Source organism: Equus przewalskii, chromosome 2 (assembly GCF_037783145.1).
Source record: "Equus przewalskii isolate Varuska chromosome 2, EquPr2, whole genome shotgun sequence".
Lineage (NCBI taxonomy): Eukaryota > Metazoa > Chordata > Mammalia > Perissodactyla > Equidae > Equus > Equus przewalskii.
The window spans coordinates 91,605,819-91,630,289 of NC_091832.1; the positions used below are offsets into that span (position 1 = coordinate 91,605,819).

At 40.0% G+C, this 24,471-nt stretch overlaps 1 protein-coding gene across 1 annotated transcript in view; it reads right to left on the reverse strand.

Moving 5' to 3' along the window:
- Positions 1 to 650: 650 nt before the first annotated feature.
- The window catches only part of MGST2 (microsomal glutathione S-transferase 2), a 30,364-nt gene continuing 6,543 nt past the window's right edge, over positions 651 to 24,471 (reverse strand). Inside the window, exons 2-5 of the mRNA XM_008520274.2 lie at positions 24,087 to 24,186; positions 4,231 to 4,301; positions 1,360 to 1,441; positions 651 to 873 (exon numbers count right to left, since the gene is read on the reverse strand). Coding sequence (XP_008518496.1) covers positions 744 to 873; positions 1,360 to 1,441; positions 4,231 to 4,301; positions 24,087 to 24,186 — 383 coding nt within the window. The 3' untranslated portion in view covers positions 651 to 743. The remainder of the gene's footprint in view (positions 874 to 1,359; positions 1,442 to 4,230; positions 4,302 to 24,086; positions 24,187 to 24,471) is intronic.

The following is a 24,471-nucleotide window of genomic DNA, read 5'->3' on the forward strand; positions in this document are numbered from 1 at the left end:
TGAAGTGGACTCATTCCCATTTTACAGATGAAGAAAGTGAAGAAAGGTCATTTGCATTGTGCTAGACGGCGACTGCACCTCAGGGTCACAACAGCAGCCGGCCCCAAACCCCACATGACACCCAGAGTGCAGTGGAAACCAGCCTAGGCTCTCCAACCATGACCATGACCCTCCTTCCCCTCCCCAGGGGCAAGAATATTCACTGAGCCCTGGTTTCTGGATGGTTCCTTGAAAACGATGTACCTTTTCTCTTTTTCCTTTTTTCTTTATGAAGTCCATTTTCACAGCCGGATTTGTTTTGTGCTCTTAGTTGATCACTCTCTTCTCTGGCTACTCTATGTGTTTGCCTGACTTCCCAGACACGCAGCCATCTGTTGCTTTCCTGCAACCAGTGAAGTGGGCTCAGCTGCCTTATCAGTGTCTGTGCGGAGCTTTCCATAAGAGAGAAGCAGTCTCAGAGATGAGTGATGGCAGTGGTCCCTAGAAAGTCCAGCATACAGGTCAGGCTGTTCCTCCCCACACAAGCACAACTTTAGCATTGACAACTATAACCAGGGCTCAGAGCAAACTTCATTTCTTAAACAAACAGGAAATGTATATTCTCTAACCGGTATGTTTCTACAAAGCCATTTCAAAAAAAACAAAACGAAGACTTTCATTTTTTTTAATTGAACAAGTGACACCATATAAGCTTCAGAGTGGAAACATCTTCTGCAAGCATTTGAGCAAAGGGAGGGGAAAAGTTAGAAGTGCCTCAGTTTCTTGGCAACATTGAGGTCTAGGTATTCATCCAGAAAGCTGTTTGCAATCCCCAGGGCGCCCAGGATGGCCAACAAGGCCAAAATCCCCAGACCCAACCGGAAACCAGTCATCCTGCAGGGTGGATATGAGGGAAAGAGGTTATAAACAGGGCTACAGTGATGAAGCCAGGAGTCCTAAAGTAGGCTGCTCATCATTAACACCATCTAGAACTTCTGTGTTCTTGCCATTTGAAAATTTTGATTCATCACATAAAGGGGAAGCCAACCACAGAGGTTAATTGGCTCCTTTGAACATTCAAAGGATTATCAAAGCTGGGCAGGATTATTTCCTTGGTAACATCTTGGAGATAGTGCAACATTTTTGCAAGGATTTAAAATGTGGTGGTCAAGGAGTGCACATTCAGTGCACAGTTTTATATTTGCATGTTCTGCCTCACATCTAATCACATACGGCCTGGTGAGACTTGGCCTCAGGCAGCATAAATCTCTTTTGCAATCACAACCATCAGTGCTGTTAATACTCTCAGGAAGAGGAAACTAATTCAAACTCCATCCTGCTACTTTTTACCTAAACACCCAATTCTTGGGTTCTCCTTACCTTTTGTTAGCAGCTTCTGAATATCCCCAGAAATACTGGTGACGGGCATAGATGTACAACAGACCCAGACAAGTAGCAAAAACTATAGAGATAGAGAAAAAAATAGAGAAGATGGAGAGTCTGATGGCAGTCTCTCAAAATGTGATGTAAAGACTGAGAAAATACTCATAAAACATACATCTGACAAAAGACTCATGTCCAGAATATATAGAGAACTCTGACAATTCAATAAGGAAGGAAGAACAACTTAATTTTTAAATAGGCAAAATATTTGAATAGACAATTCACATAGGAAGATAGACAAAGGTACCAATAAGCATACAGACATTTTTTCAACATTATTCAACATCATTCAATATTAGCAAACTGCAACTTAAAACCGCAATGAGAGGACACCACTTCACACCTGCCAGAATGGCTAAAACTAAAAAGACTGATGACACAAAATGTTGGCGATGTTGGAATCCTCATACATTATTGGTAGGAATGCAAAACAGTACAGCCACTCTGGGAAAAGCTCTGGTAGTTTCCTGTAAAACTAAACATACTTTTTGACCCAGCAATTCCATTCCTATGTATTTAAACAAGAGAAATGAAAGCTTGTGTCCATGAAAAGACTTGTACAGAATATTCATTGCAGCTTTATTCATACTAGCCAAAAACTGGAAACAGCCTAGAAGTCTTTCAACAGGAGAATGGATAACCAAACTATGATAACCACACAATGGAATACCACTCGGCAATGAAAAGAAACAGGTACTCACAACAACATAGTGAAGCTCAAAAACATTTTGCCGAGTAAATGAAGCATCACACAAGAGTACAATATTGTATGATTCCAATTATGGAAAGTTCTAGAATGGGCAAAACTAAACTATGATGAAAAAAATCACAACAGTGTTTGCCTCTGAAAGGGGTTGACTGGGAAAGGCATGAGGAAACTTTCTGGGTGGCAATCATGTTCTATATCTTGTTAGGGTTTTGGGTCACATAGGTGTATATAGTTGTCAAAACTCATCAAATGGCACACTTAAGATTTGGGCATTTCATTGTATATAAGTTTTACCTGAAAGAAACGTAAAGTGTGGCATGAAGTTCTGCCATCCTGTCCAACGAATAATATCACATCCTCCCTACATTAGGGACCCTCTCTCTTCCTCAGCACCTCACAGATACAAGTTGCCAGAGCCCTCTTGTACACACTTGGAGTCTATCTCTGGGACTCTGGTAGGTTAGACAGAATTAAATTTGTTAAGTTATTCAGTCACAAACATTTTCTCTAGTTTCTACCATATACAGGTATTATTCTAAGAACTAGGCTTAGCAGTGAAGTAGATACAAGCTCCCTGCCTTTATGGAGTTTACCAGCTGAGACAGACAACAAACAAAGAGGAAAATGAGAAGAAAATTACAGATCTGAATGTGCATTGAAAGAAATGAAGAGGAAATGGGCCAGCGGGCACTGGAAGAGGCCACCTGTAGAAAGGGGTCGGGGAAGGCCTTCCTGAGGGGCTGACATTTGCTTTGGGGCCGGAAGGATGAGAACGAGAGGGCCAATTGCTGGAGAAGAAAGGGTGGCAGGGCCACCTGGCGTCTGAGGAAGTGGAGAGATTGTGAGCATGTTGAGGTCTTGAAACTTCCTATCTAATGATTACTCCCACAAAGCCAAGGAGAACTGTTCAGGGCAGTTAATAGGCTACCTACTCTGGGTGAGAAAGAATGAAAAGAAAATTATGACACGCAGATACCCGAGAAATCCTTTCCTGACAGGCAGTCAGCCTCAGTCAGCTCATCACAGTGAAATCGAAAGGGTCGAATGACAGAGACTGAGTCCCATTATCAAAAGGCACTTTTCTTATTAGCTGTTGATGTGGTCTCACCTGACAAGAAACAATGGCCTCCATTCATGCCCTTAAGGGACAAAAATGTGTATTGGAATAAAGTTAAGAAGTCGTTCTCTGAGGGATATATTATCTGAAATTCCTCAGTTGACGGCAAAAATTACAAGAAGGGATAGGGTTGCCTTTGAAAACAGCTAGATTTTGGTTTATTTAAATCTTAGCAATCAAATGTCAAACTTAAATGAGGCAGTGAGAACTATCAGAAAGCAAAGGGATTGAATTTCTCCAACTAAGGGAGCTGGTGCTGGTCCAACCCCCTGTGAAAGGCACAGAGTTTGGGTAAAGCCTTCAGCTCACCAGGGAGACCCCAGTCAGATAGAAAGGAGATGTTTGTAAAGTTGCTACATACAAACAATAGCACTGCATCATCCGGAACTCTTAAGAAAAGAGACATGGATGGTTGGGTCAAATACCTATAGATCCCGCTCTGTACTTGGAAGCTAACTTTCTCCTACATCGGTGAAGGTTAAATTGGACAAATAACCTCTCTGTTCTTCAGTTTCTTTATCTGTAAAGTAGAAGTTAATTACTGAAACTACCTCATAGGAAGGTCTTTAATCCTATGAAACCCATGCAGGAGATAATATATGTATAAAATTTAAAAATAGTACCTGGCACAGAGTAAGTGCTAAACAAATGTTAGCTATAATAATTAAGGTGAATTGTTAATTCTGTGTTCTGTTCTTGCAGATAAATTAGAATTTAGAGTGTTAGGTTTGAAGATAAATCTTGTGTCATTTTCATCCTGAGTGCCCAACATAGTTTGTTCCAAGTTTTTTAAAAACTACTGAATTGGAATGAAGCCAGAGTTAGTGTACCTGCAGAACAGTGCTCTGTGATGCACAGACATTGCTCATTTTGTTTAAAACAATTTCCAGGATCAGGATATGTGTGTTTACATGTCTGCTCCTTAATAGTTCTAAGAACTGTAGTCATCATTAGGACAGAGTTGACCATATTTTAAAATTACCTTGGTTGAAATACCACCCAGCCATCCACAATGTAATCATGAATGCGGGGTAAAACTCCACACTGTTTTGTCTGCAAGGAAAAATAAAGACATGGGTTATTTTATGAGAAAACTATATACCAAAGCATTGAGTTTTCATCTAGTGGTAAATGTCCAGTGTCTTCTTACAAAAATAATATAAGAATTTACATAAAGAGTTTAAATGTCCTTACATGCAAAATGAGTCTTTCAAGATGGGACTCAAACCTCAGAGCATGGCCAAGACTCGTTCTCCTACGGGTAAGCTGTCATTAGTAGAAATGAATTGTAGCACTTTTCCAAAAGACAGGCCTTGAGATGGTCCTGATTCTGAACCTAAAGATCATTCTGTATCTTATCTAAATAACTCAGAAAATAACTCAATTCATAGTAAGTGGATTTCTTCCCCCAAATTCCCTCACATTATTGCCTTCCACTTGAGATACTCAGCACATTAAAAATGGCATTTAAATAATTCCCCTAAAACCTCCTGAAGTAAAAGAATGAGCACATTTTATTCCCATTTTATGGAGAAAAAACTAGGGCCTGAGAGCCCAAGATGACTGATGCCTTGCAGAGAATCAAAGGTAGACTGTGTCATCTCCAGATTCCAAAGCTCTGCCCTAATGTCAAGTCAAATTGCTTCTATTCATAGTAGACTTGGATGGAAAATTTGATACTATTTTAAGCACAGGGAATAGTTCTCTGGGAGCTATAATTAATTCATCTGCACCTAGCAAAGGGAAAAAAGATGAATTATATTCATCTTCCTTCCTGTGCTACACCCCCAAGTGATCTTGGTTAGGTTGGCTGAGCTCTTTGCTGACAATATCGCAACCAGAAAAAACTTTAATATAATTCATAATAAGGTCTTGAGTTGATCCTGGTGGAAGAGTCACAGTCTACAGGATTATAAATGATCCCACATCCTTCCTTAAATAAGCCTTAAAGCTTGTATACTTAAGGTTATGAGGTAATTGACCCAGAAATAGTTGGTTCTGGTTCTTGAAGACTGAGTTTTCTAGCCCAGGTCACCATGAGTGACGCTTTTTTTCTTAATGAAAAAAATAAGTTTTAGTTTTGTTTTTGTGACCAAGATAGTGACATAGGAAGCTTCTGAACTTCCCTACTCCCACAGATGCACTGAATGTGTAGCTACACACAAAGAAATTCATGCTGAAAGAAATCCAGAAGCCAACTGAGTGACTCCTACACATCAGGTGAATGAGAAAATAGCCACACTGAAATGGGTAGGAAAGGCTGAGATACACTCACCCCATAAACACTACGCCCAGCACAGTGCCATACAATCAAGAGGGAACCCTCAATTCCAAGTTGTTCCCCCAGAAGCAAAGGATTTGGACATCTAGCACTCCAACTTTTAAGACTTCCACTTGACAGCTGGGCCCCCAAAACATCTAGCTCTGCAAACCAATGGGGCTTGCATCTATAAGACCCACAGGACTATAGCAAACAAATAAGCAGTTCTTAATGAGTACATGAGCACTCACCCCAGCTATCCCTCCAGGGTGCAGTGCAGAGTGAGCAGGCAAAAACACTTGTCTCCAGTCTTTCCCAAGAAGGGGTTTGACTCCATTCTTTACAAGCTGATGCCCAAGGGCCCAGCTTCTAATTTAGCACACATCTAGGAGCTGGCTATGATCCTCTCTGGAGCCCTGGTGCGCTGATGGGGACTTCTCCTGCTTTTCCACTTCAACTTGCTCCAATGATAAAAACCAGATTGCCAGCATTCATTTAGAAGGATCTTGTACACACATCTGGGACCCCAGCTTTTGTGGCTGCCACCTGAGAGACAGGCTCCCAAATCACCTAGCTCTGATAGCCAACGGGACCTGCATTCACACATCCTACAGGACCATAAGGAGCAGTTTTAAACTTTGCAGTCCAGAAGGGAGTGGGATGATATCTTCAAAGTGCTGAAAGAAAAAAACTGTCAACCAATAAAGCTCTACCCTGCAAAGCTGTCCTTCAAAATTGAAGGAGAGAGAAAGTTTTCTAAACAGAAGCTTTAGGATTTTGTCATTACTAGACAGTCCTTAGAAGAAGTGTTAAAGGGAGATCTTCAATTTGAAATGAAAGGATGTTAAACATGAAAACATATGAAAGGATAAAACTCACTGGGAAAGGTAAATATATAATTAAATTCAGAATACTCTAATATTGCAATGGTGGAGGGTAAATCACTTACAACTCTAGTACAAAGGTTAAAAGACAAGAGTATTAAAAATAACTACAACTACAATAATTGGTTAATGGATACACAATATAAAAAGATATAAATTGTGACATCAAAAACATAAAATGAGTAGGGAGTGTAAAAATGTGGAGTGTTTGTGTGCATTCAAAGTTAAGTTGCTATCTGCTTAAAATAGACTGTTATAAATATAAGATGTTTTATGTAAGCTTCATGGTAACCACATAGCAAAAGCCTATAATAGATAGACTAAATATAAAGAGAAAGGAATCAAAGCATACCACTACAGAAAGAAATCAAATCAGAAAGGAAGAGAGCAAGAGAGGAAGAAAGGAACAGAAGAATTACAAAACAGCCAGGAAATAATTAATAAAATGGCAATAGTAAGTCCGTAACTATCAATAATTACTTTAAATGTAAATGAACTAAATTCTCCAATCAAAAGACACAGAGTGGTTGGATGGATAAAAAAACAATGCTCAACTTTATCCTGCCTACAAGAGACTCACTTCAGCTTTATGAACACACATAGCCTGAAAGTGAAGGGATGAAAAAAGATTCTCTATAAATGGAAACCAAAAGAGAACAGGGGTAGCTATACTTACACCAGATGAAATAGACTATAAGCCAAAAACTGTGACAAGAGACAGAGAAGGTCATTATATAATGATAAAGAGATCAATTAATCAAGAGGATATAACAATTATAAATATTTATGCACCCAACATCAGAGCACCTAAACATATAAAGCAAATATTAACAGATCTGAAGGGAGAAATAGACAGCAATACAATAGGAGTAGGGGACTTTGATACCCCATTTTCAACAATGGACAGATCATCCAGATAGAAAGTCAATAAGGAAACACTGGGATTAAATTCCACATTAGATCAGTAGACCTAACAGACATGCAGAACATTCCATCCAAAGACAGCAGAATAGACATTCTTCTTAAGTGCACATGGAACATTCTCCAAGATAGATCAAAGCAAGTCTTAATAAACATAAGAAGACTGAAATAATATCAAGCATCTTTTCTGACCACAACAGTATGAAACTAGAAGACAATTACAAAAGAAAAACTGGAAAATTCACAGATATGGAGAGATTAAATAATATGTTCCTGACCAACCAATGAGTCAAAGAAGAAATCATAAGTGAAATAAAAAATATCTCAAAACAAATGAAAATGGAAACATGACATAACAAAATTATGGGATAAAGCAAAATCAATTCTGGAGGGAAGTTTATAGCAACAAACAAAAAAGCTCTCACATAAACAATCTAACTTGGGGCTGGCCTGGTGGCGCAGCAGTTAAGTTTACGCGTTCCACTTCTCGGTGGCCTGGGGTTTGCCGGTTCTGATCCCTGGGGTAGACATGGCACCACTTGGCAAAAGTCATGCTGTGGTAGGCATCCCACATATAAAGTAGAGGAAGATGGGCACAAATGTTAGCTCAGGGCCAGTCTTCCTCAGCAAAAAGAGGAGGATTGGCAGTAGTCAGCTCAGGGCTAATCTTCCTCAAAAAAGAAAAAAATCTAACTTTACACCTCAAGGAACTAGAAAAAGAAGAACAAACTGAGCCCAAAGTTAGTAGAAGAAAGGAAATAACAAAGATCAGAGCAGAAATATGAAATAGAGACTAAAAAGACAAGAGAAAAGATCAATGAAACTCAAAGCATATTTTTTGAAAAGATGAACAAAATTGACAAAACTCTAGCTAGACCAAGAAAAAAAGAAGACTCAAATAAAATCAGAAATGAAAGAAGAGATGTTATAATCGATAACAACAATAATAAGGATCATAAGGAACTATTATGACCAATTATATGCCAACAAATTAGACAACCTAGAAGAAACTGATAACTTGCTAGAAACATACAACCTACCAAGACTGAATCATGAAGAAACATAAAATTTGAACTGAGTAATTATTAGTAAAGAGATTGACTCCATAATCAAAAACCTCCCACCAAAAAACGTCCAGGACCAGATGGCTTCACTGGTGAGTTCTACCCAACATCGAAAGAAGAATTATTACCAATCCTTCTCAAATTCTTCCAAAAAATAGAAGAGGAGAGGATACTTCTAAACTCATTTTACAAAGCCAGCATTACCCTGACACCAAAGCCAGACAAGAACACTACAAGAAAAGAAAATTATAGGTCAATATATCTGATGAACATAGATGCAAAACTCCTTGACAAAATATTAGCAAACCAAACTCAACATTACGTTAAAAGGATCACACACCATGATCAAGTGAGATATAAAAGGAACATGCCTCAATATAATAAAGATTATATACGGCAAGCCCACAGCTAATATCGTACTCAACAATGAAAAACTGAAAGTTTTTCCTCTAAGATCAGGAACAAGACAAGGGTGCCCACTCTCGTCACTCCTATTCAACATAGTACTGGAAATCCTAGCAATTGGGAAAGAGAAAGAAATAAAAGGCGTCCAAATTGGACAAGAAGAACTAAAACTGTCTGTACATGATATGATATTATACATAAAAACCCCTAAAGGGGCCAGCCCAGTGGTGTAGTGGTTAAGTTTGTGTGTTCCACTTCAGTGGCCCGGGGTTCACAGGTTTGGATCCGGGGTGCAGACCTAGCACCGCTCTTCAAGCCATGCCGTGGCAGCATTCCACGTAAAACAGAGGAAGATTGGCATGGATGTTAGCTCAGACACAATCTTCCTCAAGCAAAAACAGGAAGACTGGCAACAGATATTAGCTCAGGGCTAACCTTCCTCACACATACACAAAAAAACTCTAAAGACTCCACCAAAAAACTGTTAGAACTAATAAATAAATTCAGTAAATTTGCAGGACATAAAATCAATATACAAAATCAGTTGTGCATCTATATTCAAATAACAAACCATCAGAAAGAGAAATTAAGAAAGCAATCCCATATACAATTGCATGAAAAAAATAAGATATTTAGGAATAAATTTAATCATGGAAGGAAAAGATCTACACACTGAAAACTATGAAACATTGATGAAAAAATTGAAGAAAACACAAATAAATGAAAAGATATTCCATGCTCATGGATTGGAAGAATTAATATTGTTAAAATGTCCATACTACCCAAAGCAATCTACAGATTCAATGAAATTCCTATCAAAATTCCAATGGCATCATTCACAAAAATAGAAAAAAAAATCCTAAATTTCATATGGAACCACAAAAGACCTTGAATAGCCAAAGAAATCTTAAGAAAGAAGAACGAAGCTAGAGGCATCACACATTCTGATTTCAGACTGTATTACAAAGCTATAATAATCAAAACAGTATGGTAATGGCATAAAAACAGACACATAGATCAGTGGAACAGAACAGAGAGCCTAGAAAAAAATTCATGCATATATAGTCAATTAATTTTCAACAAAGATGTCAAGAATATACAATAGGGAAAGGATAGTCTCTTCAATAAATGATGCTGGGAAAACTAGACAGCCACATGCAAAAGAACGAAACTGGACCGCTATCTTACACTATATACAAAACTCAACTCAAAATGTATTAAAAGCTTGAACACAAGACCTGAAAGCATAAAATTCCTAGAAGAAAACATAGAGGAAAAAGTTCACTGACATTAGTCTTGGCAACGATATTTTGGATTTGACACTAAAAGCAAAGGCAATGAAAACGAAAATAAAGATGTGACACACATCGAACATATGCACAGCAAAGGAAACCACCAACAAAATGAAAAGGCAACCTAGGGCGTGGGAGAAAATATTTACAAACCATATCTGATAAGGAGTTAATATCCGAAATATACAAGGAATAATTACAAACTCAATAGCAAAAAAATCCACATAACCCAATTTAAAAATGACCAAACACCCTGAATAGTTTTCCAAAGAAGACATACAAATGACCAATATGTACGTGAAAAGGTGCTCAACATCACTAATTATCAGAGAAATGCAAATCAAAATCACAATGAAATACCATCTTATACCTATTATAATGGTATATACTATTAGAATTGGATATTAGAATGGTTATTATCCAAAAGACAAACTACAAGAAGTGCTGGCAAAGATGTAGAGAAAAGGGAACCTTGTGCACAGTTGGTGGGAATGTAACTTGGTACAGCTACTATGGAAAACAGTATGTAGGCTCCTCAAAAAATTAAAAATAGAACTACTATGTGATCCAGGAATCCCACTCCTGGGTATATATCTGAAGGAAATGAAATCACTATCTTGAAGAGATATCTGTACTCCCATGTTCACTGCAGTATTACTCATAATAGTCAAGGTATGGAAACAACCTAAGTGTCCATCAATACATGAATGAATAAAGAAAATGTGGTAAATATATATACAATGGAATATTATTCAGCCTTTAAAAAGAAGGAAATCCTGCCATTTGCAAAACACAGATGAACCAGGAGGGCATTATGCAAAGTGAAATAAATCAGATGGAGAAAAATAAAGACTGCAAGCTATCACTTAGATGTAGAATCAAAAAAAAAAAAACAGTAAACTCATAGAAACAGAGAGTAGAATGGTGGCTGCCAGGGGCCGGGGGGCGAGCAAAATAGGGAGAGGTTGCCAAAACGTATAAACTTTCAGTTATTAGATGAATAAAGTCTGAGGGTCTAATGTGTAACACGGTGCTTATAGCTGATAACACTTTATTGTATACTCAAAATTTGCTAAGAGAGTAGAACTTCAATGTTCTCGCCAAAAAAAAGAGTAAATATGTGAGGTGATAGATGTGCTAATTAACTCGATGGGGGGAATCCTTTCACAAATTATGTGTATATCAAATCATCAAGTTGTACACTTTAAATATCTTACAATTTTATTTGTCAACTATGCCTCAGTAAATCCGAAAAAAAAAAATCTCTAACAAAAAAAGGGAAAAAGAAAGCACAGTTACAAAGTAAAATTCTTCCCCTATTCTCCACAATGTCACAGGAAATTGTGGATGGGTCAGCTCAACCTTATTAGTTTATGCCTCAACTCCATGAGAAAAAGCTCCCTGATAATAATTCAACCATCTCCTAAAACTGGGCAAGAAAACTGCATAACTCAATGCTCATCTAAAGACCTCGCTGGGGCAGAGTCCTGAAGCATGAGTGGAAATTTTTAACCCCAGCCCCCATCAAAGACAACAGTGAAGTTACCCACATGGCCCTCTAAGTGCCAGGAGACCATCAGACCCCTAGAAAATCAGAAACGCATGATATGAATGCAAAATGCTTTCTTCTTCATTTTTTAACAGTTGTCTTTACAGCCCAAAAGGCCACGGTTGACCCAAGAAATGTCTCATCTTGAGCCTAACACTGGTGATACCCTCACAAACCATCACCACAACTTTCTAGTACTGGGGGAAGTAATCAAGATTTCTCTTTCTGGTCTTTCCATCCTTGGCATTATTTTGCTTCTGATGGTTGCCTTTTTACTAATGTCTTTTAAGTTTGTAAATTGCTACCATAGGTTAAGTGAAAAGATACTTTATAAATTTGTGCGGTCAGAAAAATCACAGCTATGTTAAAAAATAAACAGCTTCCTAACGTTTCCCTTTCTTTGGCTAGATCCAGAGAACTGTTTTCCTTGAAGTAAAAGAGAGTAACAGCAGAAGAATGCTCTACTTTCTACATGCATTGGAAGTTTATGCAGTCCTTTTCGCAAACAAAACACAATTGTCCCATCTTTTATCTAGTCTTGTAACACACCTTAAGTTATTCCAAATTTAAGGGTTAAGTTTTTCCAAAACACAATTCAAAATTAGCCATGATGAGATTTTTTTAAAATCACCTTCAGAATCAGTGCATTTTATTCCTCATAAAGGTTTAACTATCTAGAACTATTTCTTTCCACTGTACTAGTGACCTTGGTTGGCATGTAGGGGAAGAGAGAGAATATTGTCTAAGAGCATCCTAGCCAAGCCCAAATTGCACTGCAGAGGGCAGAACCTGTGGGTCTGTGGCCTCTGTGGTCTCTGTCCACAGACATTGATATGCATGTGCGCTCTTGTGTCTCTTTGGTGCAGGAGGAAGAAGGCCTTTGGGCAAGAAAGAGAGAGAAAATGAGGAGAACAGAAAGATGTTACTGGGTCTTTTCCCCCTGCCCAAGCTGAGGAACTCTTTTCACACTGAGTGGAGACCAGGCTGAAAGGTGAAGGATGGCATTCATGAAAGACTTGGTGAGACCCCAGACAGGAGCAGTGCCATACCTCGATGACAAAAGTGACAAAGAGCTGGGGAGAGCCATGGCCTTCACCTCCCTCTGCCACAGACCACATAGCAGCACCGTTGCAGTCATGGAACATTCTAGAACCTGGGAAGGGGTACCATGCTCACTGGAGGACTGGAGCAGGGCAGTGGCACAGCCCCTCCCTTAAATTGCTTGCCAGCTGGGGCTCCGGGAAGTAAGTGGGAAGTTGGGGGAAGAGGGTGCTGAGGTCCTGGGTGAGCAGGGGTGGTTAGAAGTCATGAAGATTCGGGCAAGGATGGGAATGTAACTGCATTTGTGCTCCCAAAGGACAAAGCCTGGAGTACTTGAGCAGTTTAGTAGGTATCTCTGCAGCCTCCTCTCCCAAGAAAGGAGACCCTTTGTTCCCTACAAGCAGTTAGTCATTGTTGGTCTCACCCCAACCTCATGCCCCTCCTATGCTCATAGTACTTTTCTCCTGGTCTCTCTTTTACTGACTTGCCTTAAGCCCTGAGGGTTTGTCTATTTCTTGCTATCATCTTTCGGAGACTGAAAATAATTCTCTGATGGCCAGTCATGGAGCCCTGCCATTTCTAATTGTCTTCTCTGCTGCTACCTGCTGAAAACACCAGGTAGTGCTTGGCCTGGAAATAACTGGAATTTCGTTCTAGCTGCTCATTATGGCCTCCCCCACCCCTCCACCATGTGGCCATCTCCTTCTGCCACCAGCACTTCTGGGCCCCTCCAGACCCCCATATCACAGTTAACTGGTCCATGCCCAGATGTGTCCCAGGACAGCTCGTTTGCAGTAAGCTGTCAACAGACATTGTTCAACTCAAGGGGACCAAACTCTGAAAATTCATTCTGACCCATCCTATCAGTGACCAATTACAGTTACATTGACATGAAAACCAAAATGAAAGTAATTTATGGTCTCTTTTTGGACAGGAAGGCAGATATATTCTGTCCTCTTATTACAGGAGATTCTCAGGAAAAATCTCCAAATGAGACCGAAAACAGCTGGCCACAGCTGTGTCAATTTCCCTGGGTGGGAATGGAGGGTATGGCTGATTATGACCATGAGTGGACTCCCCATTTCCTGCATGTCCACACCGAGGGAAAAAGAGTCTGTCTACTCATTCCCTGGTTAAAGCCCTCTCTGCACAATAATCCTGTGCTCTTTGCTATTTAAGCTTCCCATAAAAAGATTAGGGAGAAGCTTCTCCTTTGTTATAGGCAGATGTCACCCTGGGCCTCAAATTCTACCCAGGGGTAATAACAGAGAGAGTGTTTGCTGGAAGGACAGTAGGGTGACCAACCATCCAGGTTTGCCCTGGACTGAAAAGGTTTTCAGAAAGTGGGACTTTCAGTTTTAAACCAGGACAGTCCCCCATAAAGAGTCCCAGTTTCCCTGGAACTGAGGGGTTTCCTGAGACCCTGAAACTTAAGTGGGAAAACCAGGAAAGTCCCAGACAAACTGGGAAGAGTTGATCACCCTAAAGGACGGGCTGACAGAGCCTGTGAAGACTGACTAGTTAAAGTTGCTGAAACCCCCCTGGTCCATCCCCAACTCCAAGGGAGTCTGTGCCTGGGGGCTCAGGAATGTGACCCCTGCAGATTCCTGCCTGGATCAAGGGCTGGGAGCAGTGAGGTGGTCCCACACTGTGTCCTGTTTGGGTCTTGTCTCAGTCATTAAGTATACTACAAAGTTTACCTCATTTTGGAAAAAAATGAATCAAATTGTGGTCTGGCAGCCCTAAATCTGGCAGTCCCTAAAACATTAGTCTCCAACTTTCTTTGATTGCATCACCCTAACAGTTGCATAAGCCTCATAAATATACACATATGTCCTCCTGTAGCAGGAGTGGCTGGCTGACAACAAAGATGGCGTGAAGTTGGTGCTGTGCAGGTGCGGCCCAGTCAGGGACTACATTTCCCAGCCTCCTTAGAATTGAGTGGGGCTACTTCTTGCCAGTGGAAGGTGAAAATGAAAAACGTCACTTCTGAACCAAATAGTTAAGCAGCTGGTATGCCAAGCTCCCTTCGCCCCACGTACTGGTTGAATGGAGAGAACCTCTGAGGACCTGGATGGGGACAGACTCCTTAGGTGAAAGGAGTCTAGGGCTCTAAATGATCATGTGGAAGGCCATGTGGCCAGAAAACACCGGTATAGGACTTGACATGAGCAAGATGTAAACTCCCATTATGTTAAACCCCTGGGAATATGTGGTTGATCTATTAGCACAGCTGAAACAGTCAACTGGAAAAGAATATCATATACATTATAAAACACACACAAAATGGAAATTAAAGGATAATATTTTAAGAATAAATATAAATAGAAGCTCCAATATTTTCCTCACCCCCAGTATAGATCACCTAATGTGCCCCCTCAGTGTGTACACATCACTTGGGAGACTTCTGACTAAAACACTTCTGAATATTTCTGCTTTTTGATAGATAGATTCCTAATGGACACACAACATGAAACTTTGCTTATAACAATCTTATTCGTAGGAAATCTGAACCATCTGCCAAAGGAGAAAACCTGACCAGCCATAGAACACTTCCAATGCCGTGTTTATGGTATGACATCTTTTGCAAAATAAAAAGCAGACAAGACAACTTAAAGGAGGTTTTCCTCTTTCAAGTTTTTCGCTGCTCCTTTTTCTTTCCCCGCTTGTTTCGGTGACTCGCTCTGAAGCAGTGAACTGCACACCGCCATGAGCTGCTTGCACTTTTAACAAATGACCCAGCCTCCCTCTGTTGACTTTAGACACTGGGAAGCCTTTTGGGTTATCACTCTGGCTTGGGGGTCAGAGCAGCAGGTTATTATGCTCAGAAAAGCCTTGGGGAGGAGAGGTTACTGGAACTAATCTTTTTATATAGATCCATAACTGTCTAAATTGCTCCTTGCCAAGTAACCCTCGTGTAGGGACACCAGAGGGAGGATGCACTGGTGGTGGGAGGGCGCAAATCTAACCAGCACTTCAGTGGTGCTGCTTATAAGGAACAGGATGAGCATAAGGGGGAGTAAGCCTTGAAGTTCATCCAAATTCCAGCTGCCTCTCGTCCCCTGACTACCTGAGAATCGCCCAGCCTATGTGATGGAAGCTATTTGGTGGTGGCACAAACTAAATGTTCATCTCCCCCCAAAATTCATATGTTAAAGCCCTAACCCTCAGTGCAGCTGTATTCGGAGAAGGGAGTAATTAAGGTTACTTGAGGTCAGAAGGGGGGGGCCCTGATCCAGTAGGATGGGTGTCATAAGAAGAGACACCAGAGAGCCAACACACACCAGACAGACAGACTGACTGATTCTCTTTCACTCTTTCTCTCTCTCTCTTGCTCTCTCTCTGTGCACCAAGGAAAGGCCACGTGAGGACATAGCAAACCAAGAAAAGAGAGCATTCGCCAGAAATCAAATTGGACAGAACCTTGATCTTAGACTCACAGCCTCAAGAACTATGAGAAAATAAATGTCTGTTGCTGAAGCCGCTCAGTCTGTGGGATTTTGTTACAGCCGCGCCAGCTGACCAACACAGGTGGTTTGTGGAGGAGGAGGATGGGGTTTGAATAACTCATCATTTAGTCATCCTCTCATCTTGGAGATCCCTAGCCCTTTACAACTCAGTGGATAAGTACATCTTGTGCTTTCAGCTAACGTCTAAGATGGGTGCACTTGTAAGAAAACTGGAGATGTGCTTACTGTCTCTCTTTTATTTAACTTTTCTATACTTACTGCAAAAGCAGGTGACTCACATTACTATAATCCTAGTGTATTAGCAGAATATTGGAAAAATTATCATCTTTGTGCATTTTCCTTTTCTCCATAGTTTTTAAACATACATTTAGGTCACCAATTTTCATTTCTAAATTTCAAGATTAGAATTCAAAGTGACTAGAAAAAGTTAGTGAAATGGAAAAAAAATTACAGAGCTATAGTAAAGTAAGAAGAGGCTAGTATTTCCAAAGAGGACTCAGATGCATGACAATTGGGTTTACTTGTGCCTTGTGGCGGGTTAATTCTGGAACAGGAACGGAATAATTCAGCATTAAGCAAACAAGGGTGCATCAACAAGAACAAAGTAAGAGGCAATTCTTCTATCCTCTCAGACTGATGAAACCATTGTTGGGATACTCTATATGTCTAGATTCCAGGTTTAGAAATAATATGAAAAATTTTAGTCTAAAGAGAGCAACCAAAATTTTTAATAATTGAAAAAAAAAAAGCTAAAGAATTAATGCTACCTAACCTCAAAATCTAGAAGATGAAAGACGCTTAATAAGGGTCCTCAAAGATATGAAAAAGAGTGAGGTCATCAGCAGCTATTCTCTTCCAGGGAGGATAGACCCAGAGGAAATATATTTAAATTACAAGATCAATTTATTACTTGGATCTACTTTTTAGATTTATAAAAGCCCTTAATCTAAAGGGATCAAAGTGCTCAAATTAGACTAGATAGAATTTCCAAGCTCAGCAATAACATGAAGAAATGGCCCTTGGTGAAATCATATTTTCATAATTTTTAAAAATGTATTCTGTCAAAAGACTGCAAAACTCTAGAGCTAGTCATCTCTAAGTTCCCCCCTGTAGGAGGAGAAGAGGAATTTGAACGAGGACTCTAGGAAGGGGCCCTGGGCTGGTCACTCAGGTATGTTAGGCTCCAGAATGATCATCTCTGCTTGGCAAATGACTATCCAACCTGACCTCAGACAGGAAACAGGTACATAAGTGGTGGTCAGAGGGACCTTGAAGTGATTGCTATGAGATGTCAAGTTCCACTTAAAAATGGAATTAGTCATAACATCAGGCTTCTTGGCTCTGCTTGGCGCAAAGCAGCAGGAGAAAAGAGTTGAGAAAAGGCAGCATCTCTGTCATAGCCAAGGCCCTAAGACCTTCAAGGGAGGCTGACGGGACTCGACGCTTTGGTCCAGGAGAGCCAGAGAAGAAAGTGCATTCCCTCTCAGGGATCTGCAGAGCTCAAGGGAGCCCACCCTGGAAGACAAGAATGGGTAGCCAAATAGACTTTGGAATGAACTGGTTATCCCAGAGTATCCTGCCTGAACCACCTCAGATAAAGTCGAAATGGTTTCCCTAGCGATGAATCTAATCTAATCTGGCCTTAGAACCTAAGGCAAGAAGGGGGCTATGCTGTGGAATATGTAAGAAGAGATGCAGTGGAGTAGGGCCAATCCCATTCACCCTTCAGAGAGAATCCAGGAGCTACTACTGTGCCCTGAAAGGTATTTTACAGCTCCAAATCCCGCCACCCACCCATCCCCGCCCCAGTGATTGGTTACTGATTTTTAACCCCTCTCTGTTCTGCTGTGACTAATCAAACAGAACAAATGAAACACTTCCAACAAGGAAATTGGGTTTGTATACTTATTTTATAAACAACAACTTGAGAGGCATGTTTGGAAATGGTGTCCAGCTTTATTCCGAGGACAAGAGGAGGCCAGGCAAAGAAGAGGAGAGAGAGAGAGCAATAACTTGAAAAAAAAATCAAATTTGTGCAAACTATGAGAACAAACATAGAACCAGAAGTGGCCCAGGGACTTAGCCTGCTGGGAGCCCAAGGCTCCCCAACAGGAAGTTCTCAGATGATGAAAGACAAAGTGGGAAGATGTGCAATGTCCTCCTGTGACGATTTTTATAAATGGTATGGGGTCTCCCAAACTTTAATCATTAATATATCACTGCCAAAATTTTAGCCTTTATACCACTTACTATTTTCCTATAACCAACTATTTTTTTTATTTAAACAAATTAGGGAAAATGAAATTTTATGTTTCTACTGCAAGAGGAAAAAGAGTATCACTTTCTAAATAAAAGATAAGCATAAAACTAAAACCCATGAAAACAAAAAGTTATCAAATTCTCATTAGATGCTATTGATTGCTGAAGGCTCTGAGCCTGAGACCCTTTCTCAGCTGAATGAGGAGAATGGGCGTTCAAGAGGTGTCAAGAACACATCATGAGGACTTCCTGCCAAACAAGGCAGATTGAACCCATGTTAATTTCTTCTCCCTCCTGAAATCTCACTAAAATGCCTGTAAAGGAACTGAAAATAGATATAAAGTCATCAAGAACAAAGAGAATAGGAGCAGATACAGCAGTGGAAGAGAGATCTTAGCAAATTTCTCAAGAGTGGACAGTACTTGGAGGAATAGTAGGTAAATTGGCAGAGGGCAGAAAATTGAAACCTATGTGCCTGCAGAAGGAAGAACCAGTGAAGACAGAGAGGTTCTCCCAGTACCCCAAGAAGCTCAAGGATTGGGGGTACCAGGTACCTTGGAGGCCAAAGGCTGAAACAGAAGAACTGGTTGAAAGACTGTCTAAGGAGGGCTTCAGCTCCTCTCCACCTCTGAGCCGCCCTCCTACTCCTCCATCACAGGAGGTGGAGGTTTATTGTCTGGAGAAACTGAACCAGAGAATCTCTGGGGGCTCCAGGAACAATGGAGGATGGTGTAAAATTCTGTACTGAAAACAGTGCAAATCCACATACTGCACAGTGGGAGAATTTCCGTGCTTCACCCACCGCACTCTCAGACTACTCGAAGTCAGGCCATTATACCCATCCTCATCCCTCACCCCTCACTCCCCCATCACCCCCTATTCTCTCTGCCCTCACAGGGAGTTTAAGAGTTCTCCCTAGAGAAACTAAATGGTTCCAGAAAGACGACCTCCACATAGGTGCTGACATTCGCAGGCCCTCCAGTAGAAAGCTGCCTCCTGATCAATCTCCCTTTAGCGAAGATGCCCACTCAGTGAGCCCTGCGCATGCGCACAGAGCCTCCAGTCACTCTCTAAAGCCTCTTTCTTATACTTGCACAGATAGCCAATCAAGAATCACCTGACATTCGAGTAAAGACTCTAAGATCTCTTCAGCTCAGATCTGTTTGCTGGACCCTTGTCTTCTTGACCTTGTAAGGCCGGAGGACTCCAGGTTCAGTTGCTGGTCCTCTTCTTTATCTACACCCACTCCCGTAAAGATTTCCTCCGGTCTCACGGCTTTAAATCATCTTCATGTGCCAATGACTCCTGAATTTGTATTCCCAGCTCAGACCTCTTTGCTAAAGTGCAGATTTGTATATCCAACTGTCTATCTCTACTTGGATGTGTAAACAACAATGTATTAGCCAGTTTGTGTTGCAGTAACAAATGATCCAAGTAGCTTAGTAGATCATACTGCTTACGCCTTAGCTGAGGCATGAGCCACATCTGAGACATAACATGACAGAAGGGAACTTCCTGGTCTTCCCCTCAAACCTGCTCCTCCTGCAGCCTCTCTGTCTCAGTTAATCACAATGCCATCCTTTGGGATGCTCAGGCCAAAACTCTAAGTGTCACTCGTGACTCTTCAAACTCCATATTTATTATGTCAGGAGATTCTATTGGCTCTATCCTCAAAATGCATCCAGAATCTGATGATTTCTCATCATCTCTACTGCTATCTCCCTGGTTCACGTCACCATCATCTCTCACCTGTATTTTTTCAGTAGACTCCTAACTGAATTTTCTGCTTTTCCCGATGCCTCCATATAGACTACTCTCAGCAAAGCAGACAAAGTGATCCTTTTAAAACATAAGATCATGTAATTTCTCTGCTTAAAACCCTATAATGATTTTTCATTTCACTCAGAGAAAATGCCAAAGTCCTTACAAAGGCTTTCAAGGCGCTATGTGATCCATCCATTACCTTTCTGACCACCTCCTACCGCATTCTGTCAGCTCTCTCTCTCAGCCGCACTGACTTCCTTGCCAACCCACCAGGCACATTCCCATTTAGGGTCTTTGCATTGGCTGTTCCCTGTGCCTCAAGAGTGTTTTCTCTACATGTTCACATGGCTAACTCCTTCACCTGCTTCAAGCCTTTGCTCAAGTGCCACCTTCTCAGCGGGGCCCACACTGACCACCCTATTTTAAAATTGCAACCCACGCTGTTAACAGCCCACCCCCATACCCCCATGCAATGCTCTCCTCTTTCTTTTATATCTTAACACTTGCTAGTTTCTTACATAATGTGTTATTTTGTTATAATATTATCTGCTTATTGTTCATTTTCTGTTTTCCTTGGCTAGAAGGTAAACTTCAAGAGGGCAAGGATCTTCATCTGATTTGTTCACTGCTATATCCCAAGCTACTAGAACAGTGCCTGGTATATAGAAGTGCTCAATAAATATTTAATGGGTGAATAAAAAGTAAAAATGAAAGACAAAATCCAAGATAGACAATAAAAAGGAACTTGGAAGAAACAAAAATGATACACGAATTTTTTTTAAACCAAAATATTATCATTATAATCCTCAGACATAAGAGAATAAATTGCATCCATGAAACTAAAAAAAGATGATTTAACAGCAGCAGCAACAACTACTATAGAACAATCAGAGAATAGCAATTAATCTTAAGAATTAAAATTGATATCTGAAATTTTTTAAAAAAATCACTAAGATGTTAGAATTTCAAGAAATTTCCCAGAAAGAAAAAAAGTCCAAGAAGGTAAAAAACTGAAGATAAAAGAAAACTAGGTGAGCAGTCCAGGAGGTCAACATACAACTAATATATGTTTTAAGGATGAAAGAACAGTGGCTGGCCCAGTGGCCTAGTGGTTAAGTTCGTGTGTTCTGCATCAGTGGCCCAGGTTTTGTGCATTCAGATCCTGGGTGTGGACTTATGGCTCATCAAGCCATGCTGTGGCAGCATCCCACATACAACATACAAGAAGATTGGCACGGATGTTAGCTTAGTGACAATCTTCCTCAAGCAAAAAAAAGAAGAAGATTGGTAACAGATGTTAGCTCAGGGCCAATCTTCCTCACCAAAAACAAAAAAAAAGAAAAAAAGAAAAAAAAGAAGAATGAAAGAACAGAGAAAACAAAGTAGAGAAAATTTGGGGAAAAATAATAATATCAAAAAAAATTCTAGAACAGAAGGACATGGGTTTTTAGGCTGTGAAAAAGCCTCATCTAGAGTTCAGCATAGTGAAGCCAAATTTCACTGAGCAAGCACAACACTATAACATCTCAAGGCACTGGGATGAGGGGAAGATCCTAAAGCTTCCCCAGTTTCCAAACTGATCCAAAGGATCAGGAATGAGAACAGCACAGAACATCTCAACAATATCAGTGGAAACTAAAAAATAATGGAGTAATATTTTCAAAATTCTGAGGGTAAGGATTTTTACCTTAGAAATATATGTCTAGCCAAGCCATCAATCAACTGTGAGGCAGAATAAAGGCATTTTCAGAAATGTAAAGTCTCGACATTTGACCTACCATTTACCTTCTCTCAGGAAGCTTCCATAGGCTGTACTCCACCAAAATGAGAGAGAAAACAAATAAACAGGAAAATATGAGATCCAGGAAACAGGTGACTCAAATCAGTAGAGGATAAGGGAAATTCCTAGGATGATGACAGGAAGTCTCAGGATGACAGCTGTGTGGCAGGCCTAAAGATCAACCTCCAGAATGGAGCAGAAAAATGGAAGCCTCAAGCAGATGGCTCCAAGAAAAAAAACCCAAATATATGACTAGATTACTTAATGTATTTGAGTGTACTAAGAGTAGATTTTCAGTTCTGTTGAAGAATCAGGGATGAAACTAAGCAAAGAAAAAACAAAGAGGTGATTATTAACCCCAGGTAAAGCAAAAGGTTGCGTAAGAAGGAAATGTAATCATAATACACTATTTGATTCAGCTTTGAACGTTATTTACCTAATCACAATAATATAAACATTGGCTATTGATTTAACTCGACAAAGTGATGAAACTTTACTGGAAGGATGAGATAAAGAAAAGAAGAAGAGGAGGAGCATGAGATTCCTTCTTCCGTAAAAGGAAGTCAATTGGTAATGTCTAAAATTTGTGAATCAAAGCAGTGAAAGCACAGTATGGACGTAAATACCAAAAGGAGTGATCGAAAGAGGTGCCAATGGTTGTCTCTGGGAATGGATTGAGGACAGAGAGTTATTTGTTTATATAAGGCTTGTCATCTCACTTTATCTTCAGACCACATAGATGTAGTACTCTTAGAAAGATGAATATTAATTTTGGACTATAGGACATACTGGCACCAAACAAATACTTTCCACTTGACATACCCATAAAGATTCAAAGACAATTGAAATGGGAATGACTTTCTTATCACGTGGTTCAATGTTATTTAAAATCATATCTAGGGCATAAAGTTTCAATCAACTAAAATGAATAAGCTCAGAAGATCTGTTGTATGGCATTGGACCTACAGTCAACAATAATGTATTATACACTTAAGAATTTAAGTAGGTAGATCTCATATTGCATGTTCTTACCACAATAATTTTTTTTAAAAAAATCGTGTCTATACACCTCTTAAAATTATCTCTTGTACTACCAGTGGTATTCATCCCATACTTCAAAGCCTAAGGAATAGTCTGTACAATCCTGCTTGGAGCAAACAGGTAAACAAGAGACCAATGTTGCCAATTCAAGGACTACGACTTGCCCAAATTGATTCAAAACATAATAAAAAGACTGAATAGTCCCATAATCATTAGAAAAATCAAATCTCATGTTTTAAATTTTTTTCCACAAGGAAAACATCAGGTTTAGATCATTTTACAGGCAAATTCTAATAACTTTGAAGGAACACACTCTTCCAATCTTATTAAAATTCTCTGAGAAAATAATTCTCTAATTTATTCTGAGAGACTAGTGTAATCTGGATATCAAAATGAGACAAGAGCCATATAAGAAAGGAAAATTATAGGCCAACCTCAATCATGAACATAGATGAAAAGTCCCAAAGTGTTAATAAAAGAAGCGAGCGATGTATAAATGGTGATATGCGCAAGGTTTTAAAAGCACTTCGTGTGGGGAATGAAATATAAAGGAGCCCTAGGGTCTTGCAGCAGGCAAATTCATGGTGTTGATGGTGGGACATTCTCAGTGGATCTGAAAAGGCAAGGTGCACAAGATGATCAAAATCGCTACCAATACATGTGAAATGGAAAGCTTTCTCTTTCTTATAGGTTTCTAACTTTAGGAAATGGTTCATGGGCAGAGAACAATACTGACCCACCTCCGTTCTGAAGTGGAGAGGAAGAAAGAGAAGATAGAAAACAGATAGTGTAACTAATCCAACTTAAGCCTATCAAATTCTCAGGGTGCTTGAAGGGGCTCTTTAACCACATTGCCATTCTTAGCCATACAGCAGTCCTTCCTAAGATCCCAGCCTTTTCCGTAAATGCACTCTCTGAGTTTGTAATACAGGTGGGTAGAGACTCCGTGCACTGGACGCTTCAAGCTTCAAGGATCACAAGAAGGGTCTTAGCTGTGAAGAGTGCTTTGTTATAATGGGCTATCTTCTCTGCACATCTTCCCCCTAGTCAGGAATTGTGTGCGTGTGGCAGGCCCAGATCTCTGAAGGGCAGGAGAAGCATTACTTACTGTGCACGAAATATTCTGTCAAATTCTGGTGACCCAGAGACTGCTGGGGGCATAATTTTGTATTTTAATCTTGCCCTTCCTACTTGAAAAGCAAAATAACCTGCAAGTAAAAAAGAATTAATGTTAAAAATGTGCACCATCATTATCCATTCAGAAAATGCAAATTTAAACCACAGATACAACTATATACCCACTAAAATGTCTAAAATGAAAAATACAGATCATACCAATTAAAGAAGACAGACAGGTGAGGATATAAAATCAACTGGAATTCTCAAACAGAGTTGGTGGGAATGTAAAATGGTACAATCACTTTGGGAAAACATTCGGAAGGGATTTTTTAGTTAGACATGCATCGACCACACGACACAGCCATTCTACTCCT